We start from the raw sequence: 19,594 nt of genomic DNA on the forward strand, positions 1-19,594 counted from the left end.
AAACCCAGGATTTAGGGTCAATTGTAGTGACCGTAGAGGCTTAACGTGCGTTTTGAGAGCACCTTCAAGCCCTCGAAAATCCAAGCTAGTTAAAACAATGAAGTCCAACTCTCTTCTTCCTTGGGCTCCTTCATTGTTCAATTTTCTACCCTCAAATATCCGTAGGGCTTATGTGGGCGTTGATCCAATAGCAGGATTTAAGTCAGACTTGGATAAGTTTTTGACTAAAATTCCGGATCAACTTTATATTCAAGGATTAGCCAGATCAGCCAATTCTAATTCGTTGGTCGATCTAATAATATCTATAAATAAAAGTCAAGTAAAATGAATAATCTTCTCGTCTTGAACTGCTGGTATTCCAATCCCGGTAGCGTTAAGGAAGTCCGCAAATAAAAAAAAGCCCAAAATCAAGGGGCCAAATATGATTTTCCCTGTTGTTCCTTCACTTCACATCCATAACGGCCAACTAAAGTATTACACAAATGAAAATTATAAGTAGAGGATTCTTGTGTTTAATCATTCGAATTGTAATTGGAAACATTTAACTAGTTTCGAGAATTTCTCCGAAAAGAATAGTTCTCGGGAAAATTTGGGACTATTTCGGTGTTTTTCTTTCTCCCTTTCCCGAGAAAAAAATGTTGTAAACGTTATTCTCCACCGATTAGTTGGCGGTGGCACATTTTTAAACTTAACCTAACCTAATCAAACCTAACCTATCCTTACCTAACCTAAACCAACCTAACCTAACACGATATTAATAACCCTTAATGTCTTTCTCTAAACATTTTAACATTTGGCCACAAATTCAAAAATGAGCACAGCCAACTAATCGGTGGAGAATAACGTTTATCAAAAAATGTTTGTTGCTTTCAATCAATTGAGGTGCGTCAAATATTGCAAAGGTCTCACGTTTTTGTTAGAGAACTCAAAAGCTTACACCTGAGGACGAGATGTTTAAAATAACGATTTTGCACAGCATTTTCGCATTCTTGTAGGTTTTTGTCGCTATGTTTTACCGGTCGAACTTGGCTCACGATCAAAATGCGAAATGGCCATGGCGGTGCAAAAGTCATTAATGTCCCTTTGAGATCACGATTTGTCAGGATAACTATAAGAAGGAAGCCTTGATACTGTCATCTTGCATTTGACTAGCAGCACATTTGGGTCTCCTCGGCTCAAATGCAAGCCAGTTCAAGGTATTTGTTACTAGTCATTGTACCGAGTACAGGGTAGCCCATAGGTAATGGAGCACGGTAAATACCAATTCAGTCGAAACCAAAGATCTTAGCAGGCATTACGTTCTATTAAATTTGCAATAATTCACCATTTAGGTGCTTCTTATCTCGCACTTGTCCCATTTCGTCATCAGTTGAGATTGAAAAATGAAGCGTGAGTAAACTTATTGAAGGACTGCGGATCTAGTTTTTTTTGCCTTTTTTTAGGTTTCTTCGAAACGGTTGAAATTGATAATTTTCAAAATTTCTAAATATTTAGCGTATTTTCAAATTCTTTTAAATAATAAGCATTAAATCTGTTTGGGAATGAATATTTTTTTTTTATCCTTCACATCTAAATCTTAAACATTTTCAGTCTCAAGTACTCATGTACTAGGATACATTTTTATAATTCTAGCTTGCCTTTTTACTTATCCCACCCGTCCAGAACATTTTATAATGTCCTGGATCTAGTTACGGCCTTTTATGGAGTTTTCCAGTGATGATAAAAGTGTGGTCAGAAATGGACCACTTAACATGAAACCTCCAGAACACTTTCTTTTCTTCAAATAGTATCAACAAAATAAATTCTTGTTTAACTTGGGGCACTCAATTTGACAGCCCAGTAGTTGTCGGCTATTTTGAATTGTGAGTCAAGGCCAAGGGAAAGAAACAGTCAAACAACGGAACTTGGGTCACCTGACACGTCTGATTACGATATCAATGGAACATAGTAGGCCACTAATTTATAATAATAATGATAATCTTTATTGCCACTCTTGGTCTTGTCATGGCGTAAAAATAACTATAAAATAAAATATGATGTATATAGCTTACTTGCCAGATGACTTCTTAGTAGGAGAAAGTCCGGAAAGAATCTTATTGATATAGTTCTTTCTGTGTTTTTTTGCTGCTCCATTGTAGAGGCAGAAAAGATACGTTACAATTATTTGTATGTTTGTGATTTCATTTCTATTTCATTTTTCATCAATAACTTGTGAATGTACTCAGTTACAGTTACTTGTAAATTCAGTTGCACTCACGTACCATTTCAAGTATTAGAGACCCGTTAATAGGGAAAGGAGCAATGAAATTTTAACGTTATCTATGGAAAAAGTGTTCAAAATATCCCACATTCGACGGCCGAGTTTCATCAAGTTTTTTTACTTTGTACTCTTTGATACATCTTTTACCGGTGTCCATGTCTCGAATGTCAAAGCGCTTTTATAAGACTGACAATTTGGCTGGGTCTCGTTTAGTTTTCAACAAAAACTGCAATTAGGCTATAAATTCAATTTTAGTCTTGGATTTGGCCTTCTCCTTTACTGACATAAATATGGTTGTACAATCGTATATCATTTGTCCTGTCAATAGACATTTGCTTGTGACCAATATCTATTTTTTCTGTTATTTCTTGCCATTTTTTTAAGATCTCTTTCCACTCTGTATTTTCATTCAATCCCTAACTTTTTTCCAGATAGGAACCCATTATGGAATCCATTTCGCCATAGGCCTTGAACAAAGTCAATTACACACTCGAGCACCTTCAACTCAACAGGATGAAACGTGTACTTTGAGTCCGGGACGANTATCTATGGAAAAAGTGTTCAAAATATCCCACATTCGACGGCCGAGTTTCATCAAGTTTTTTTACTTTGTACTCTTTGATACATCTTTTACCGTTGTCCATGTCTCGAATGTCAAAGCGCTTTTATAAGACTGACAATTTGGCTGGGTCTCGTCTAGTTTTCAACAAAAACTGCAATTAGGTTATAAATTCAATTTTAGTCTTGGATTTGGCCTTCTCCTTTACTAACATAAATATGGTTGTACAATCGTATTTCATTTGTCCTGTCAATAGACATTTGCTTGTGACCAATATCTATTTTTTCTGTTATTTCTTGCCATTTTTTCTAAGATCTCTTTCCACTCTGTATTTTCATTCAATCCCTAACTTTTTTTCAGATAGGAACCCATTATTGAATCCATTTCGCCATAGGCCTTGAACAAAGTCAATTACACACTCGAGCACCTTCAACTCAACAGGATGAAACGTGTACTTTGAGTCCGGGACGAAACGATCCAATTTCCCCTTGAGACACAGACTTCAATACAATTGGGCGTGTGCTAGTACAAGAGCGACTCCTTGACACACATTCTGACCTCGGCCAAGAATGGGAACAACAACTGAGGCACGAGGCAATGCTTATCCTCGTCCTGGCTTTCCATAGCGAAACTCGAACACAGTCGCCTCAATCTCTCAGAGCTCATGTCAGAGGCATTGTTAGTGTTCCACGTCAGATTTTAAGATCCTTGAAATCATGGGTGAGGTTGATTGTAAAGTGAATGGCAATGCCATTGAGGTGGCACCCGATTCCACCGCTGCCAAGATCAAGCGGCGAAAGAGTGTGAAGAAGAAAGTGGTCAAAAAACCGTCCGTCATGTCCCCGTTGAAGAAGCTCCTGAAGGAGAGTGAGACGTGGACCACATCCGAGCTGGATTTGTTCTCCAATCTTCCTACGTCTCAAGAGCGAGTGGAATTCGTCTACCATATCCTACCCCACGATGCTACGAGTCTGGACTGACTTTGGCCGATTCAGATCGTTCAAAAAGATTCCATGATCCGCCGACAACTGAGCGATCGTGGGAAAGAGTGTTTCTTGAACGGAGAGTGGTCCAAAGTTTTGGATTTCTACAATGAGGCTGCACTTTTCAGTACGTGCAAGGGATTGGGTCACACTATGGCGCGAAGGGCGGCCTATCTATTGCAAACAGGCGATATCGATCTGGCTTTGAGGTAAGTGCCGATCAAAATGATTAATGGCCGGTCGAAATGCCCCCATTGAGAATCTGGCACGCGTGGAACTGGGACGGATTACTCACTTGAGGTGGAGAAAGATGGGTTTGCTATGGACAATGACGACTTGAGCGAGGACATCGCTAGACATGGACTTTACCATTGGGAAAAAGATAACTTAGCAAATGAGTCAAATTCAATTATACCGAAAGCATCCTTAAAATTGGTTGAAATTAGTATATCAACCCACCCGTTTCATTCTGAATGAGTCTCGTGCCAATATGCAAAATAAGATAACTAGGTTTCCTGTCACTTTCAGAGATATCAAGATGGCCTTTGACCTCGGTTGTCTAGAGCGAGAGTTAATGGATTTCCTCTTGGCCCATCATACGACGGACTCGGATATTAGGGCTGCCAACAATGACGCCAGTGTGGAGAGATCCATAGAGGCTATGTATAATCCAGACATTGCCAATGAGAGTAAAAAATATTTCAGCCACAAACTCCGAGCGGACCTCGAACTCATTCGGACCCAACAAAAAGGTCGACCCACTGAGGCAGATGTCAAGAATGTCATGATTAGCCTCCGGACTGAGGCCGAGAAGCAACAAGCCGACAAAAAAGACAGGTAATTAACCTCACTTTCACTCATGTTTGTTGGTTTTCATTGACAGCTGCAAATCGGCCTCCCAAGGTTTTGGCGCCAAAATTGAAAAGGAACACTTTTCTTGAATTTTCTTTCTAGTGTACGCTGTCCGTTTCCCAAGATTAGACCCCCTCAAATAGATAGGACCAATACACGCTATCCGTCCTTTTCGGAGGCCGTTGATGTGGTGGTGGACATGGATAAAGGCCGCAAGGTCGTGGCTGAGAAGGAAATAGACATTGGGGAAATTATCATGACGGAAACGCCCAACACTCTCTTTTTCTGTCCCGAAATGGAAAAGGTAATGAAGGTCTCAGGTGACCGTGCTTCAGATCCAAATCATATAGTAAACAATGATAAGTAATCATGCTCCCTTATGTTCCAGCTTCCTCTTCTCAAATCGCATTGTCTTCATTGCATGAGTTACACTATAGCACCAATTCCTTGCAATGAATGTTGTGTGGTCACGTTTTGCTCGTTGGAATGTCAAGAGGCTGCCACGTACCACGTGTTCGAGTGCAGAATGAAGCTCTATGAAATGCTTCACTTTATGGGAGATGAATACGCCAGTGTGTTTATGGCCATTCGAACCATTACTCAAAAACCAGCTAAATACTTTTGGCAAAGGCGCGATAAAATCCTAGATATCCTGGCTATGGACTACCCGGAAATGAGAGGTATGATTTTTTAAACTAGAGACCCTGAATTCAGAGACGCGCGAGGTTTGACAAGTGGCTCCACTTCAAAAATGTAAACAATCAGTAGAACTCAAAAGTTTCCAAACAAATTTTGAACTGATGCGCTGTGTAAGAAAAAGTAATATCATCATTCAACGATCATTGAATATTTTCTTCAGGGACACTGCCAAATTTTACTTGAAGACAAGCTGATTCATGGATATGGCATTTTAGATTGTTAGTAATATTTTGTTACTTTCTGAATCCTTTCTGAGCCTATTTTTTCATAAGATTAAATTGGTATAATATTTCATGAGAATAGTCAGATTAACATTATCACATGTGAGCTTCCTGAGTCTATCAAGAAACAAGTCCCTTATACCTTACAATATTATTTGTTGAATATGGTTGAGCTTCTTTTTTGAAGTGCTTTAGTCCAACTTGAGACTGGCAGCATGCGAAAGGTCAGTGTGTCAACTACGTTTTAGTGAGAAATAGCACTCTAATACCATTGTAATGACAAAAGACACTCTTAACCCTGTGGAATGTGTTGGTTAAATCCATGGTGGATCAAATTTGTCATAAATCATTCAAAGCTTTGCACTATTATGCAATGCAAACGTGTGACAAAGCCCATGTTCGTTGACAATTGGTAGCCAATCAGATCGGTCGAATTTGATGACGTATGCTCAACCTCACGTATCTATGCCTGGAGCATCTATATTTGAAACGACCCAGAAAAATAAACTTATGAAAGAGGTTGAATGAGCTAGTCTTTGAGATGTTCCCTTAAAATTATTTTGTAGATGAATCGGAAATTTGGAGTTCGGATGCCATTGAGCCTTTGTTGAGGTTAATGAGCCATCAAGACGAAATTGAACCCGAGGTTTTGATGAAAAACGCCGTAATTGCAGTGTTTTTCCTAAGGGCCTTGCAAGCGGTCAATTACTTTGAGGATGTCATGCCACGAAAAAGCAAAACTGACAAGAGATTGAAGTAAGTCAATTTTTGCTCCGAAAAAGATTGGTTCTCACCCGAGACTATTTCAGGGAACCCGAGGCACTCATTTTATACATTTTGAATCACTTGATCAATACCCAAAGTCACAACTCAACTCCTTTCATGCGCCTGGTTGAATGCGCCGATGCGAGTAATGTGTGCATCAAGCAAGACGTAGGAAGACGATACTTTCGTTGGGAGTATTTGGGATCATCTATATCGTCTTCACTTGCCTTGATCAACCACTCTTGCGATCCCAACTGCATTCAATTCCATGTGGGTCGCTATGCGGTTTTGGTACCCATACGCAAAATATCAGCTGTGAGGATAAAACTGTAACTCCTGTTTTTCTCTTGAAATGAAAATGAGCAGAGTTTTTATTTTCTTCTTTACAGGGTCAAGAGATTACTATTGCTTATGACAAAATCCATCACGAAGATCAACCTTTGATTCACCGTCAGCTTCACTGTCTTCGAAAGTTCTATTTTTCTTGTGAATGCCCAGCTTGTCACAATGATTGGGTTTCTTATGAGGAAATGCCAGACACGCTGTATTTAGTGCCCAATTTTGAAACAGAAAAACACTTTGTAGTGAGGGTAGGCGACAAGAGAGATCTGGTGAGAGATATCGAACGGCTAAAGTTAAAGGCAGAAAAAGAGTTCCGTGATGGAGAGGTGGAAAAATCTATCGCAAGCATGAATGAACTTTCGGAATATTTGGAAAACGATATCTCCAAACCTCACCAATACCACATCCAAGCCAACCATGTGGCAATACTATGTGTCATGACAAAATTCCTCAAAGACGTAGCCAAGATAGTGGAAAGGACCAACTTTAATAAACAATTTCCTCCGACATATGTCAATGGGGAGTTTGTTTATACGGAGAAGCCCACCACAGTGGAAGAAAGCCGTTATTGGGAGCATGGTTTTGTTACTCCAAAACCGAAGAAGAAGAAAATCGTCAAGAAACAAAAGACCACCGATAGCGACGAAAGTGTTCAAACTATTCCAGATCATGTTGTGAAAGTGGAATTAGTCAATGGAGCGTCTGCACTTGGCTTAAATGCAGGAAATGGCCAGCCAACGGAGATGAATGTAAACGAATCTCTTACAGAAGATGAGCAAACACTTCGGAATGCAGTTGAAATTTCAAACAACTCTGTTATTAATGTCGACCATGAACTGATTGCAAATCAGGACGATGTCATAGAAATCAAAGATAACAGTGTCGTTTTGGTTGATGAAAAGCTCGCTTCAGAGGAAAACGATCAGATTGGATTTGTGCCACTTATTGCAATTCAACCTCAGGCACAATCACAAGGTCACGATCATCAACCTTTAGGTGAGATTAGAAGCACTAATCTTGAAGAGTTGCAAGAGATGCATCCCTATGGCGAAAACAGTTTGATGATATCGAATACCATGAAAGAAGATTCGAACATCAAGGATACAATAGCCCTGAGATCTGACCCTCCTGCCAAGGAACATAAGCCCATGAACATTCCTACCGACGGTCTACAAGAAGATGTCAGCAATGCAAAACAAAAATGCAATACCTCATCAGAACTTGAAAGGTTATCTTCAAATTTGGAAGTTGTGGAGAACACACCCGCAATTGAGGTCCCTTTAAGCCAACCAACCGACACCGTCCAACCAAATAAACCTGCATCTGACCTCCTCAGGAATGAGCACAACAATGTTGAAAATGAGCCAGAGCATCCTTCAGATCAAGACAACTCCTTCATGGTTGAGAATGAAACTCAACTATCTCTAGCAAAATCGATCAAGACTGCAGATGAGAACGAAACAATGAAGCAAGCGCAACTGAACGAAATCAATGGAGGTACAAGACAAGAGGTCGACGACAAGATTGGTACATTCATACCTACGTTCATTGAGCAGGGACACCAATTGTCCCAAGTAATCATCCCAGTATAATATGAGTCCCAAATAGAGTGCTATCTGTCCGAAATCCCGTCGATAAAGAATTTAGTTAATGAAGCATCTCGCAAAACCACTTCAGTCAATGACAATGACAAAGACATATCCCAATCCAATGAAGTCAAGGACGAGACTAAAAACCACGTGTCTTCTGTAAATCAGATAAAAGATCTGAATGAGCCAGTCTTATTCCAATGCAATTTTGTTGACGGCAAAAATAAACAATTGATCTTTAAAGACGATCGAAGCAAGACGGAGGATCAACACCAGGTGCCCAATGATATTTCAGCCAAGGTTTCAAATGAACATTTGGCATTAAAGCCCTCTGAAAAGAACCATATTAATGAGCAAGTCCTATCCCAGCCCATTTTGATCGAGGATATGTCTGACCAATTGACAACTGAGGCCAACTCAAACAGAGTAAGGTATCAACATGAAAAATCCAAGGCCACTTTGGTCAAGGATGAAGATCACCAATCGCCAGTAAAACAGGACAATTCAATCAAGGACGAGAAAGAACAAATTACATCCAAGGCTAAAGCAATCAGTGTCCAAAATGTTCAAGATAAACGTGATCAGTTCGGACCCAAGTCCGATCCAATCAAAAATGTGGATCAATGTCCTCCATCCAAGGCCTCTTCAATCAAGGACAATGATTCGCCTTTGCCTACAACTAAGGCCAATACAGCGAAGGATGACAACCCTACGAAAATTGAGCAATTCATACCTAACAATGCTCGTGAACAAATCACTCCGAAGACCATTTTAAGCACAATTGAAAATGGTCAGTTGCCTGTCAAGACCAATCAAATTCCATCGAATACTTCACCCATGACAAACAACCTGGTCAATGCCAAACATGGTTTACAAGAAGGCAAGGAAACAAAAACTCTTCAAAGCCTTCCAATGGAGCAAAGCGGATCACAAGTGTCAACCTTAATTAGTGAGGTCCCCGTCCTTAAACCCAAGAACATCCCTCCTCCGCCAAGAACAGAAAGAATTCCACCCCCACCAAAACTAGAAAAGATCAAACCTCCAGCTGTGGATGAAGATCTTCTGAGGTTATGTATGCTTCAAATCCAGCATCAAGTGAAGGTGAAACCTGATCTGAAGGTCAATGATAAGGATCAAGACACCAATGAGGCAAGAGCTGATCCCAAACACAGACAAGGTCGATGGTTGTAAAGCAGGACTGCTTTTTTTATTGCTCAACAAGAAACTGACAATTCCGTAAAAAGGAAAGATAATTTTGTACATGATTTAATGATTATGATGATCGTGTTCATGGTCATGTTCATCATGATGACTGTGATGGCCATGAGCGCCATCTGCCGACTCTGGTTGGTAATATCGACCCAAGTACAAGATCATACCGGAATAATTATGTCTGACCGCATACAGAAATTGCCGATCAAACCTCAATTGGAATCGTTGCGATTCGCCCTCTGTTTGTCGTCCATTTCTGCTCAACCCAAATAGGTCCCAAATCCCACTCTTGGGCTCTTTTTCGCTCTCTTGGGTGGCTGGATCCTGCTCCTCGTTCAAGAAAACTGAGTCAAAGCGAAACTCGTTGAGTTGAAGTATTGACGACAAATAAAGGTCCAGACCTCCGTTGATTCCCGTGAAGTCGGCGTTGTCTCCGTCAAAGGCATATTTGGCACTCATGTTCTTCACAGCATCACTTAGATCCAACATGGAACGGTGTTGAAATATTGGCACTTGGATGTCCAAATCCAAAGGCAGAAAAGCTGTCATTAGCTCGTTCCAATTCTCTACAGAAAGCTTGGACTCGATTTTTTGAAGGCCCCCGGCGATGAATTCGGTTTGTTTCCCGGGAAGGATCAGGATCAAACTCAAAGCAGGGTCACTATATGGAAGTTCTAAGGCTGACACGTCCATTCCTCGGTGATAGCACGCATTCAATCGGGCCTCTTTCCTCATTGAAGACACAGAAACTAAGCGACGAGCTCGTGGAAGATTGATAAAGTTCATTTCCTCCACATCTCCTTGGACTCCTGGCTTGCCCTGAAAAGATCCCTCTAACAATGGTACCATTTTTTTTTTCACCAATATTCACCAACTCACATGAAAAAAGTTTGCTCCGAAGAAAGACATTGGCCCGACTGGATGGGGATGCTCGTGTCCAAGAAAATCTTTCACGCGTTTTTTGGTTTTCATGAAGATCATTTGGTTGATGAGCTCCTTGATTTCCTCTTCAATCTGGTCATAATCTACGTTCTCGATGAGACCATTATAGAAATATCTAGCTCTAGCTTTGTAGAACTCCATCAAAGGATCTTCATTCTGAAATGATTTTAATTAGATACAATCATCATAATTTGAATGGGATTACTAACCTTGTCCACTAAGAGGGCCTTGAGACAAGCTGTTGTGAGCAATTCATTAGATTCTGCCAAGGTGTCGGTTATGTTTTTGAACATCAGATGAGGGTTGAATGAGATCATCTCATCTAAGCGCAGAATCTCGTTTAACTGCCAAGATGTATTTCCACGCGATCCTAAGAAGACCATGGCCAGAGATGTTGTGGTAGAAATTGAAGAAAACACCATGTTCTCTTGCCCATGGTCTTTCAAGAGCTTCCGGTAGAATCGGAATCCAAGTTCGTTGTTGACGTCCACAAAAGCTCTTTCAGCTCGTGTTAGATGAGAAGTAGAAGCTGCAAGACCGAGGTTGTCAGAGGAACCCTGGGGTAAAGCAATTTTGGGGAGATTGCTCGGAGTGAAGTGATGCTCGTGATGGCCATGGTGATCGTGGTCATGGCCGTGCTCATGGTCATCATGTTCATGGTCGTGTCCATGGTCATGACTATCAGGTTCTTGGTCGTGTCCATGGCCATGACCATCATGTTCATGATGGTGTTGATGATTGTCATGATGGTTCTCATCATGGTGGGGATGGTGTTCGTGGTCTTCAATGTGGTTCTCATTCATGGTTGGTTCAGCTGGTTCTGATGGGATCGTGGGAGGGGTTTGAGGGCCAGCCCCTCCGGAATTGGACGAGATACTTTGGGAAGTGAATAATACTTGGCCGTCTTTACTCGTCACTTGTTGAAAAGTTTGAAGGGGACCAAATTCAGTGGCTGATTCACCTTGGATCCCGAGGCTTTCAATTGGTGAATTGGTTTTGGTGTAGTCAATGGTAGCCATGGGAACAGTAGGCGAGGGTCGTCTTGTGACTAAATCCGTAATCAAATCTTTGGCTGTGATTTGGGGCAACATTGGCCCTCGAATTGGATTGAAACTGGAGGAAACAGGCATGTTACCTAATTGCTCTCTCTTAGTTACATCCATCCAGCTCCAAGTTCCATTGTGAGTTGTATCGGGAACGGATTCTGTAGTTCGAGCGTAAGGAGCGGGAGTAACTTCAGTGCCCTCTTGTTCCACGGTGTTTGGGTTGGGAAATTGAGGAGGATTGATATTGCCTACAATAAAACCATCAACTATTACGTAGGCTTCGGTTTTTGTGGGCTCCAAAGACGAAAATACGTTAGCGATGTCGTCTAGGGTCAAGTTTTTCTCGTTTGAAGTCAAGTCGGGGTTATTCAGGGCTGTTGTGCGTTCAAGGGTCAGTGATTCACCGTCATCTTCGGCATGGGTCAAGTTTTTTGAGTCAGAAGAAGAGGTTGTTGCAGTATCAAATGGTCTCTTTGCTGAAAAGGTTGCGGTTGGGGGTGTAGTGATCGTCGTCAGAGCCATAGGGGTGCCCGATGCATTTGTTGTTATTGTTGTTGTGCTAATTATTGGGTTGGTGGTAGCTGCATTGATGGTGGCTGCAGCGGTTATTGCGGAAGTTGTTGTGCTAGTGATGGTAGCGGTAGTGGTGGTAGTGGTTGTGGTTGTGGTTGTGGTTGTGGTTGTGGTGGTCGTCGTCAGAGCCATAGGGGTGCCCGATGCATTTGTTGTTATTGTTGTTGTGCTAATTATTGGGTTGGTGGTAGCTGCATTGATGGTGGCTGCAGCGGTTATTGCGGAAGTTGTTGTGCTAGTGATGGTAGCGGTAGTGAATGGTCTCTTTGCTGAAAAGGTTGCGGTTGGGGGTGTAGTGATCGTCGTCAGAGCCATAGGGGTGCCCGATGCATTTGTTGTTATTGTTGTTGTGCTAATTATTGGGTTGGTGGTAGCTGCATTGATGGTGGTAGTGGTTGTTGTGGTGGTAGTGGTTGTGGTAGTGGTTGTTGTGGTGGTAGTGGTTGTAGTAGTGGTTGTTGTGGTGGTAATGGTAGTCGTGGTGGTAGTCGTGGTGGTGGTAGAGGTTGTGATTGTGGTTGTGGGGGTGGTTGTCGTGTTGGTGGTACTTGTTAAAGTTGTCGTGATTTGGGTGGTGGTGGTTGAGTCAGTTGTAGTGGTTGGGGTAGTGTTAGGGGGGGTAGGGGAAATAATTGGAGTAGTGATAGATGTTGGAGTTATTGTTCTAGGGATCGGAGTTGTTTTCGTTTTTGTTATTTTTGTCGAATTATGAGAAACATTACTAGTCTTGGAGGAGGCCACTTTGGCGTTCAGAGTGGCTGGTGGTTTGTTTGTCGTCATCACGACCATTTTCAGGGTAGTGGGCATTTTATTAAAGGGCGTCTTTTTAAGAGCATTCATCTCCATGGAGGCCAAGATCTGATCCACTCTTGAAGAGGTCTTTCCAGTAGTTAATCCGGCAAATCTAGTAAGTGCATACGGTGCTTGTGTGCTCATCGAGCTTTTCCGGTTCATCAGGGTTGGTCTTTTGGTTTTAATACTCTCGAAGTGTTGCCCTGAATCCACTTCGTTATACATGTCCGAAATAGTCGTAAGAAGGGAACTTAATTTTTCATCTGAATATGTCCATTTGGTTGGGGGTCTCGCTGTTATGATTAGGGGCCTAAATGTCGATGACACTTTTTGAGCGACGGACACTATTGCCAGGTTGTTTACATCCGTATCCATTTGGGCGGGTTGAGCCAATATCGAAGACTCTGAACTTTTTTTGGTTGGCGGTGTGGTTGTTGTGGTTGTTGGTGTTGTGGTTGTTGCTGTTGTTGTCGTCGTTGTTGATGTTTCAACGGAGCTAAAAGTAGTAGCGGTCGTTTTTGGGTCTGATTTAGTCGGTCTTTGAGACTCCTCTTGAGCGGAGGCAACAATATTCTGCACAAGGTCAATAACGTTGAGTAACTGATTCGGGTCAGTTATGTCATGGTTAGTGTGTGTTGATAAATGAGATTCTGTGGTATCTGGGGAAGAGGTCACCCGTCGAGTCATGCCATTGCTATTTACAGATGAAGAAGGTCCGTTGGCCTTTTCAACCAAAGTCGTTTTAGTCGGTGGTGTGATTGTTGTTCTGCTTGAAGTCATCATTGGTAAAGTAAGGTTCCTACCGATCAACCATTGGAGTTGGCTCAGGCCGAAGCTCTTGCTTTGTATGAGCAAAATCTGCTGGATGTCATGCAGGGAGAGATTCTCTTGAACCAATATTCCGTTGTCGTCGTATAAGTAAAACTTGAAGGTGGGCGTGGTGGCTGGGCTCGAACCCTGGCGACTCTTTTGACTAGTTCGTTCGTATTCCTTTTGATATCGTTGCTTCATGTATTCAGGATCATCATCGTTCACCACCGCAATTGAGGACAACACACTAGTTTCAAGAGGACATAATTGATCATGTTAACATTTTTTCAGATGAAAGAACAAATGCATGTTCCGTCTTTGCTAAAGAAAACTGCAAAGAACGGATCTACTTCCAAACCATTTTTTACCCTTTCTGTTGCACCATCGTTATTGGATTGTACAAAACAATCAGTCCCACTTCAATTTACCGTGAGAAACACGGGTCTCTTCGATTTTTGCAAGTCCTCTTGTTCAGTTAGTGCTCTAATTAGGTGTTACAACTCTTGCTTGCCCTTTGGATTGAGGCTAAATGTGTGTTCACACTTCGATTGGCCTTAAGTCAATGACGAAACAATTTGAAATGAAGGACATCTGTCCATCTCAGAACTTGTCCAATGACTTGAACCCATCGAGGGAAATGAGATGATGACTATCGATTTACCCTCAAACTGAAACGTACGTATGTTCAAAAAGAGCCAATTTCCTCTAATTTGAAAATGCTGATGGCAATACTTGAGAACACCGTGCAGCAAATATTAATGTAAACATCTAGACATATTTCTTTGACTGAAAACTTTGTCGAGATCTAAAGCTAAAGAAATTGAAATCGTGGGTTGGCTTCAATCTACCGCACGTGGAAATTGTTCCCGTTCTTTGCTCGAGTTCGACCATATTGTGTGATGTCGTTCACTGGTTAGTACGAGCAATACTTACCTTGCTCCAATAAACTGCTTGGGATCGCGGTTCCGGTTTTTGAGTTCCTCTAATTTCTTCTGATTGAATTTCATGTGCGGGATGTGAAATGCGTGCTTTTCGCCGTTGTCGGATTCGACCACAATTGTCTCGGAGTCAACTCGACCCACCAATACTAACAAGAACAGCAACCAGCTGAGGCAACAGGAAGCCATCGAGATCCCTCTCAGATTCATCGTAAATGTAGGTCTGGAATGGCATGAAATATCCGTGCAAATTCGCAGTACATACACACATTCCCACGATCAGTCATCTTTTCAACGCCTTCAGGTTTCGGTTTCTTTAGGATTTGGCGGGTCTTACCCAGCATGTGGTCAAGTGGGAATCTAATCCTGCCTCTTCAGCAACAGTAGAAATCGACACTCGTACATTTCTTTTCCAAACATTCAACAACAGCAGAATCATTTTCTAATTTGGCTTTGAACCTTTGATTAAATCACTGAATTTCAATAAAAAAACCTCGTATGGATTAGCCCAAATCAGCTCATCGACACAATTTCGCTTTGAAGGGGGACAGTTTGGTACCTTGACAAATACCGCCTTTTTTAAGCTAGTCGCCAAGGACGTCTTTAGAAGTGGACAGAGTGGCTTAAAACGGGAATGAACCTTTATTTTCATTTCTTTAAACGAAACTGAACTGATGAGATAAAAGTATACGCTAAAAAATTATAGATTGTCCAATGGGACTTGAAATAAACAGTTTAACCCTTCTATTCCAAAATCCTTCCAGAGAGAAGGCGAACCCCTTAATCTGATTAACGATGTCTCATGTATTGGCGTTTGGAAACTACTGCCTCCGTCATGCAAGTGACTTATCAAAAGGTGCACGTTTTGTAGTGATGCTTAAGTTAGCCAGATTATGTGAAGGAAAGTACATCACAACATGGGTACAGAAAAGTCAAATCGGTCAGTCCACTTTGGCAAAGGATTTGAGCTAAACCACGTTGAAAGCATGAATTCAACATCTTTCTTAGTTTGATTTCAAACGTTCGTGAGAACGATTTTAAATAACAGTATACCGGTATTTGGTTGGTGAGACGTGGTTAAAAGCAAAGCTTTTTGGAGTTTTTAGACATCAGTTAATCAAGGAGCAGAATTTGAAGGGGGATTACGCGACAAGAAACTAGACCAACATTGAACATCAAGGACAGTTGTTGACTAATTTCTGATTTGAATCTAACATGGAGTTTTTACTGAACCCTTCATAAATATTTCTATGAGGTTTTGTTTCGTTCGGTTGGGGGAGGAGCACGGGAAATTCATCACGCATGGGTCAATATTGATCGTTCGAGACTTGCTGCTGCATTTCCGAAGTTAGTTTTCGTTTCTCTTCCTGGAATGCCCCATCGATTGAAGAACTCTCAAACTTTCCCTGGTCAAGAAGATTCCACTCTTTCCTTTCATTCTCACGAAACAAAGACAAATGTGTACTTGAATGTGTGATTGAGGTTTTTTTGCCCTGCAACTCTACCAGTGCTGTTGCTGAAAGGTGGCTTCAAGTTCCCAGGCAGGATTTCCCCTCAGAGAAATTGACTAAATTGACTTGTCACAGCATTTAACACCAATTCGATTCAAGACGGAGGACTTCCTGAGCAAATGGACTTGATTCTCGGACTACTTGTATCATGTTGCACGCTCTTTTCGTATGAAGTTATCGTCACACTTACTTCCTGGCTTGAGACCTCGTGTTTTTCAAAACACAGCTTGTTCTTCCGCCAACTCCGTCACATCAGATGTTTCTACACCGACGACCAATCTGAAACTGAAAACATGCGGGATGTCACAACTGCCATCTCGTTTGTTCGCATGTACATTTTGAGCATCATTCTCCTTGATATCAAGAGCATCTCTCATTAGGGAGCCTCAAATAAGGTAGGCTTTGTCACATAACCTGCGTCATGGCGTGACGGACTCGTTTTTTGCTAATTAATCACGGGCTTACGAAGAGCGCCCACAGAGAAATGGGAAGGATTTTGAGAGCGTTTCTTTCTTTATGCCATGATCCTAAGGATGTATTATCCATGACCTTGTCAGAGAATTATGGGCTCAATTGCATCTTGGCCAATGCCATCATTTGACTTTTACTGGCTTTTTAAGGGCAGCCCTCGTTCGCCCCACCCTAACTTGACCTTTGAGATCGAGATCTATGGATCATTCTTCTCCGTTTCCTGACATTCTGCACTCTGTTCAGGACAAGCGTCCTTGTTGAAAATCCTAAATTTATCAAACGAGTAAAGGGTTTATTTTTGGTGGCCAATGCATCCAATGACCTTGTGCGATTTCTAAGATGGTCATAATCCGAGCAAGCGCTGCCTGCTGGATGTGGATGATTCCAAGGTCCATCGAAACTACCGTAATTGCGCCTTAAGTGTATCAATTCGAAACGGTGTTACGAATCGCTGGCCATTTTCATCTCATCGAGATGCCATCACAATTATGTCACGCGATGTTTTGTTTGTTATGAAGGGAAAGCAGAACAATTTCTCACATGTAGTAGTTTCATCATGGACCATTGGAATGATTGAAATCCTCGTCAACGGTTGCCAAAGACGAAGACACATCGGGAGAAAATTCCCATTGATCTCTGTTTTTTAATTAGGATACTTCCATCAAGCCAGGCATATCAAAAAGTTGGTCGTTCGGTTTAATGAATAACTCTGGACAACAAGATAGTTTGGCAACCACCAGTGGAACATGGTTGGTTATGCTCTAGCTACCAAAACCGAGATGTGTCTTACCACTATGGAATGCTCTGCCGTCAGTAGAATAATAATCACAGTCAGTCGCCGCACCAATGTTGCCTTTGGTTGCTCCAGAATCGTGTTCAAGTGTGTGTACGTAAGTCGGAATTGGGAATGTTCACTGGTCGGCATGAGGATTGTAACTCGCAACTCGCGTTTCACTCGCGTTTCGTTTCTACATCCAAAAAAGCGTCACTATCTGATGCCACAGAGTCAAAGTCAACCAACGAGACTGTTGGGACCGAAGTCCATTTAGAAGAAGACAAGGAAGAGGTGGAGGAGGTGGAGGAGTTGGTGCGCTGCGGAAACTCTTCTACCCTCTATGATCTGTGTGAGGAGTTGCAACGGCTTATTGGCCTATCTGTCTGTGGATCGTCAGTGTCTTTTTTTCGCTTCTAGGCCAGAACGATTAGCATTTGATGGCTATTTTCTTCCTTTTGATCCAATTTCTTAAGTGGATCAGTGATGCAAATGAAGGTGTCTTGGATGTGACTCCATTTCAGGGGATGTTTCTTTGGGAGATTAGAACCCCTTTGAAAGTGGACGTACAGGTATCCAATGCAAAGATTAGAGGTGACCTTGTCTGACTCAATGAAGTAAATACCCCTCTTCTTGAATGAGTTACTCGTGGATGTTCAAAAATGTATTATGGCAAGTAAAGGTTGAACTAATCATTCGATTAGTTCATAGCTTTATTCATTTTAGTAATTGTTAAACCGGTACTTTTGCCAAAAACTGTTTTACAATTTGCACTTTTGCATTTAAAAAGAAGGGAAGATCCACGGAAATGAAAGATTATTCCTGTTTTTGACACTTAAGCGAAGTTCTAAAGATTATTGAAATTCGCTAGAATCTAGATTGATTACCATTTTTTTCTCCCTTTTTGTGTGATGATAATCATGTGTTATTATCATTGCTAGAAAGACAAGTACTAGCTACATAAGAGGAAATTCTTTTCATTCGACGCCCAATGACAATATGAGTGGCATTTGTGCCTTTCTTGATAAACAAACAAATTATCACTTTCTTTTATTTGAGTGATACTGCATGGTTTTTGTAGATTGAATCAATTCAACGTCTTTGCAATCATGTCGATTTTGAGGATTTCTGAAAACTCAGATTTAGCGACTAAATATCCCTTAGCTTTTTTATTATTTTAATTGGTCACTTACTATTTTTTTGCAATGAACATTTGAAAGGGAATGATATTACTTGTGTCCATCTTTCCGGATATTGGACCAACTGAAGCTTGCCATGGCTTTGTTGAACGAAGTGGACGTTTTCCTGGATTATTTTTATACATGACAACCCAATTTTGGGGCATTGTCCTTGTGTACGCGAAGTATCGATTTAAATTTTAAATTATTGCATAAATAATCTGTGAAATGGTCATAATTTGTTATGAACAGGCTTTTGAAATAACTAATTTATCAGAGATCTCCCATCTCCAAGCATGGACACAACACGTTCAGGGTGTCAAAATTTTGGGCCTCTCCTTTTGCAGTAACTTTGTTCACCCTTTTGCACCGATTTCGACTGCCATCAACTTAGATCTAAATTTTAAGAGCTACTTTTTTTTTTAAATAACAACACTCTTGCATCACAAAAATCCATGATCGCCTAAAGCACCTGTGCATCCATGGATACAGAGTCTGTCTTGGTGTTACAAAACAAACAGTAGAAGAAAAGACTGGAGAAATCAACCCCCATAATTGTGAAAGTGCTCGAGTGTGACATGTATTCATTACACGGGGGATGATTGCCATGATATGTTGATTTGACACTCCTTGATGCACCTGTCAAAGTACTTTTCTATCTTTCTCGGAAGGTGAAGTATCACATACTCGTTCGTAACAGTTTGAAAGATTGCACAAATCCTCAAAAAGTGTACTAATATCAAATCAACCCCAAATACAGCCTCGCACAGTACAAGATAAGGTGATTGATCAGAACTAGGGTTATTCAAAATTTGCCAATGATCTTTTTCTTCACTTTTTCCGATAGAGTTGCATCATTTTGTACATTTGCACTTTCATCCTCCACTTGTTCAAACGTCTTCTTAGGTTGAATGGCATTACCCAAACCAGGGAATCTAAAGAGAGGAAACGACACGGCTTTCCCCTGACCGCCAACTTAGGCCATTGCGTTGAATCAAGACAGTAACTCTAGTATCAATAAAACAAGATTATCCGTAATACAAAGTACATTTAAGTATTTTTTATTAAATAATGATGTC

The 19,594-nt window shown here is 41.2% G+C and overlaps 2 protein-coding genes across 3 annotated transcripts; one reads left to right on the top strand and one right to left on the bottom strand.

Annotated features, from left to right (window-relative positions):
* Positions 1–3,296: 3,296 nt before the first annotated feature.
* On the top strand, positions 3,297–9,523 carry LOC131881476 (SET and MYND domain-containing protein 4-like). The gene is made up of 7 exons (XM_059228358.1): positions 3,297–4,011; positions 4,331–4,639; positions 4,757–4,958; positions 5,043–5,334; positions 6,141–6,330; positions 6,384–6,654; positions 6,729–9,523. Exons 1-7 carry the CDS (start codon positions 3,833–3,835, stop codon positions 8,271–8,273), a joined length of 2,988 nt encoding a protein of 995 aa, XP_059084341.1. The 5' UTR covers positions 3,297–3,832; the 3' UTR covers positions 8,274–9,523.
* On the bottom strand, positions 9,453–17,662 carry LOC131881477 (uncharacterized). Of its 2 annotated transcripts, none has more exons than XM_059228359.1 (7): positions 17,356–17,662; positions 16,285–16,379; positions 14,579–14,806; positions 13,639–13,892; positions 10,634–11,718; positions 10,362–10,580; positions 9,453–10,301 (listed from the first exon to the last, which is right to left on the bottom strand). In XM_059228359.1, exons 3-7 carry the CDS (start codon positions 14,791–14,793, stop codon positions 9,537–9,539), a joined length of 2,538 nt encoding a protein of 845 aa, XP_059084342.1. In that variant the 5' UTR covers positions 14,794–14,806; positions 16,285–16,379; positions 17,356–17,662; the 3' UTR covers positions 9,453–9,536. The 2 variants fall into 2 exon arrangements, with proteins under 2 accessions (XP_059084342.1, XP_059084343.1); XM_059228360.1 differs by lacking the exon at positions 17,356–17,662 and having other exon boundaries at positions 10,634–11,472; positions 11,560–11,718; positions 16,285–16,952.
* Positions 17,663–19,594: the final 1,932 nt, after the last annotated feature.

The sequence above is a fragment of the Tigriopus californicus genome, chromosome 5 (assembly GCF_007210705.1).
Source record: "Tigriopus californicus strain San Diego chromosome 5, Tcal_SD_v2.1, whole genome shotgun sequence".
NCBI lineage: Eukaryota > Metazoa > Arthropoda > Copepoda > Harpacticoida > Harpacticidae > Tigriopus > Tigriopus californicus.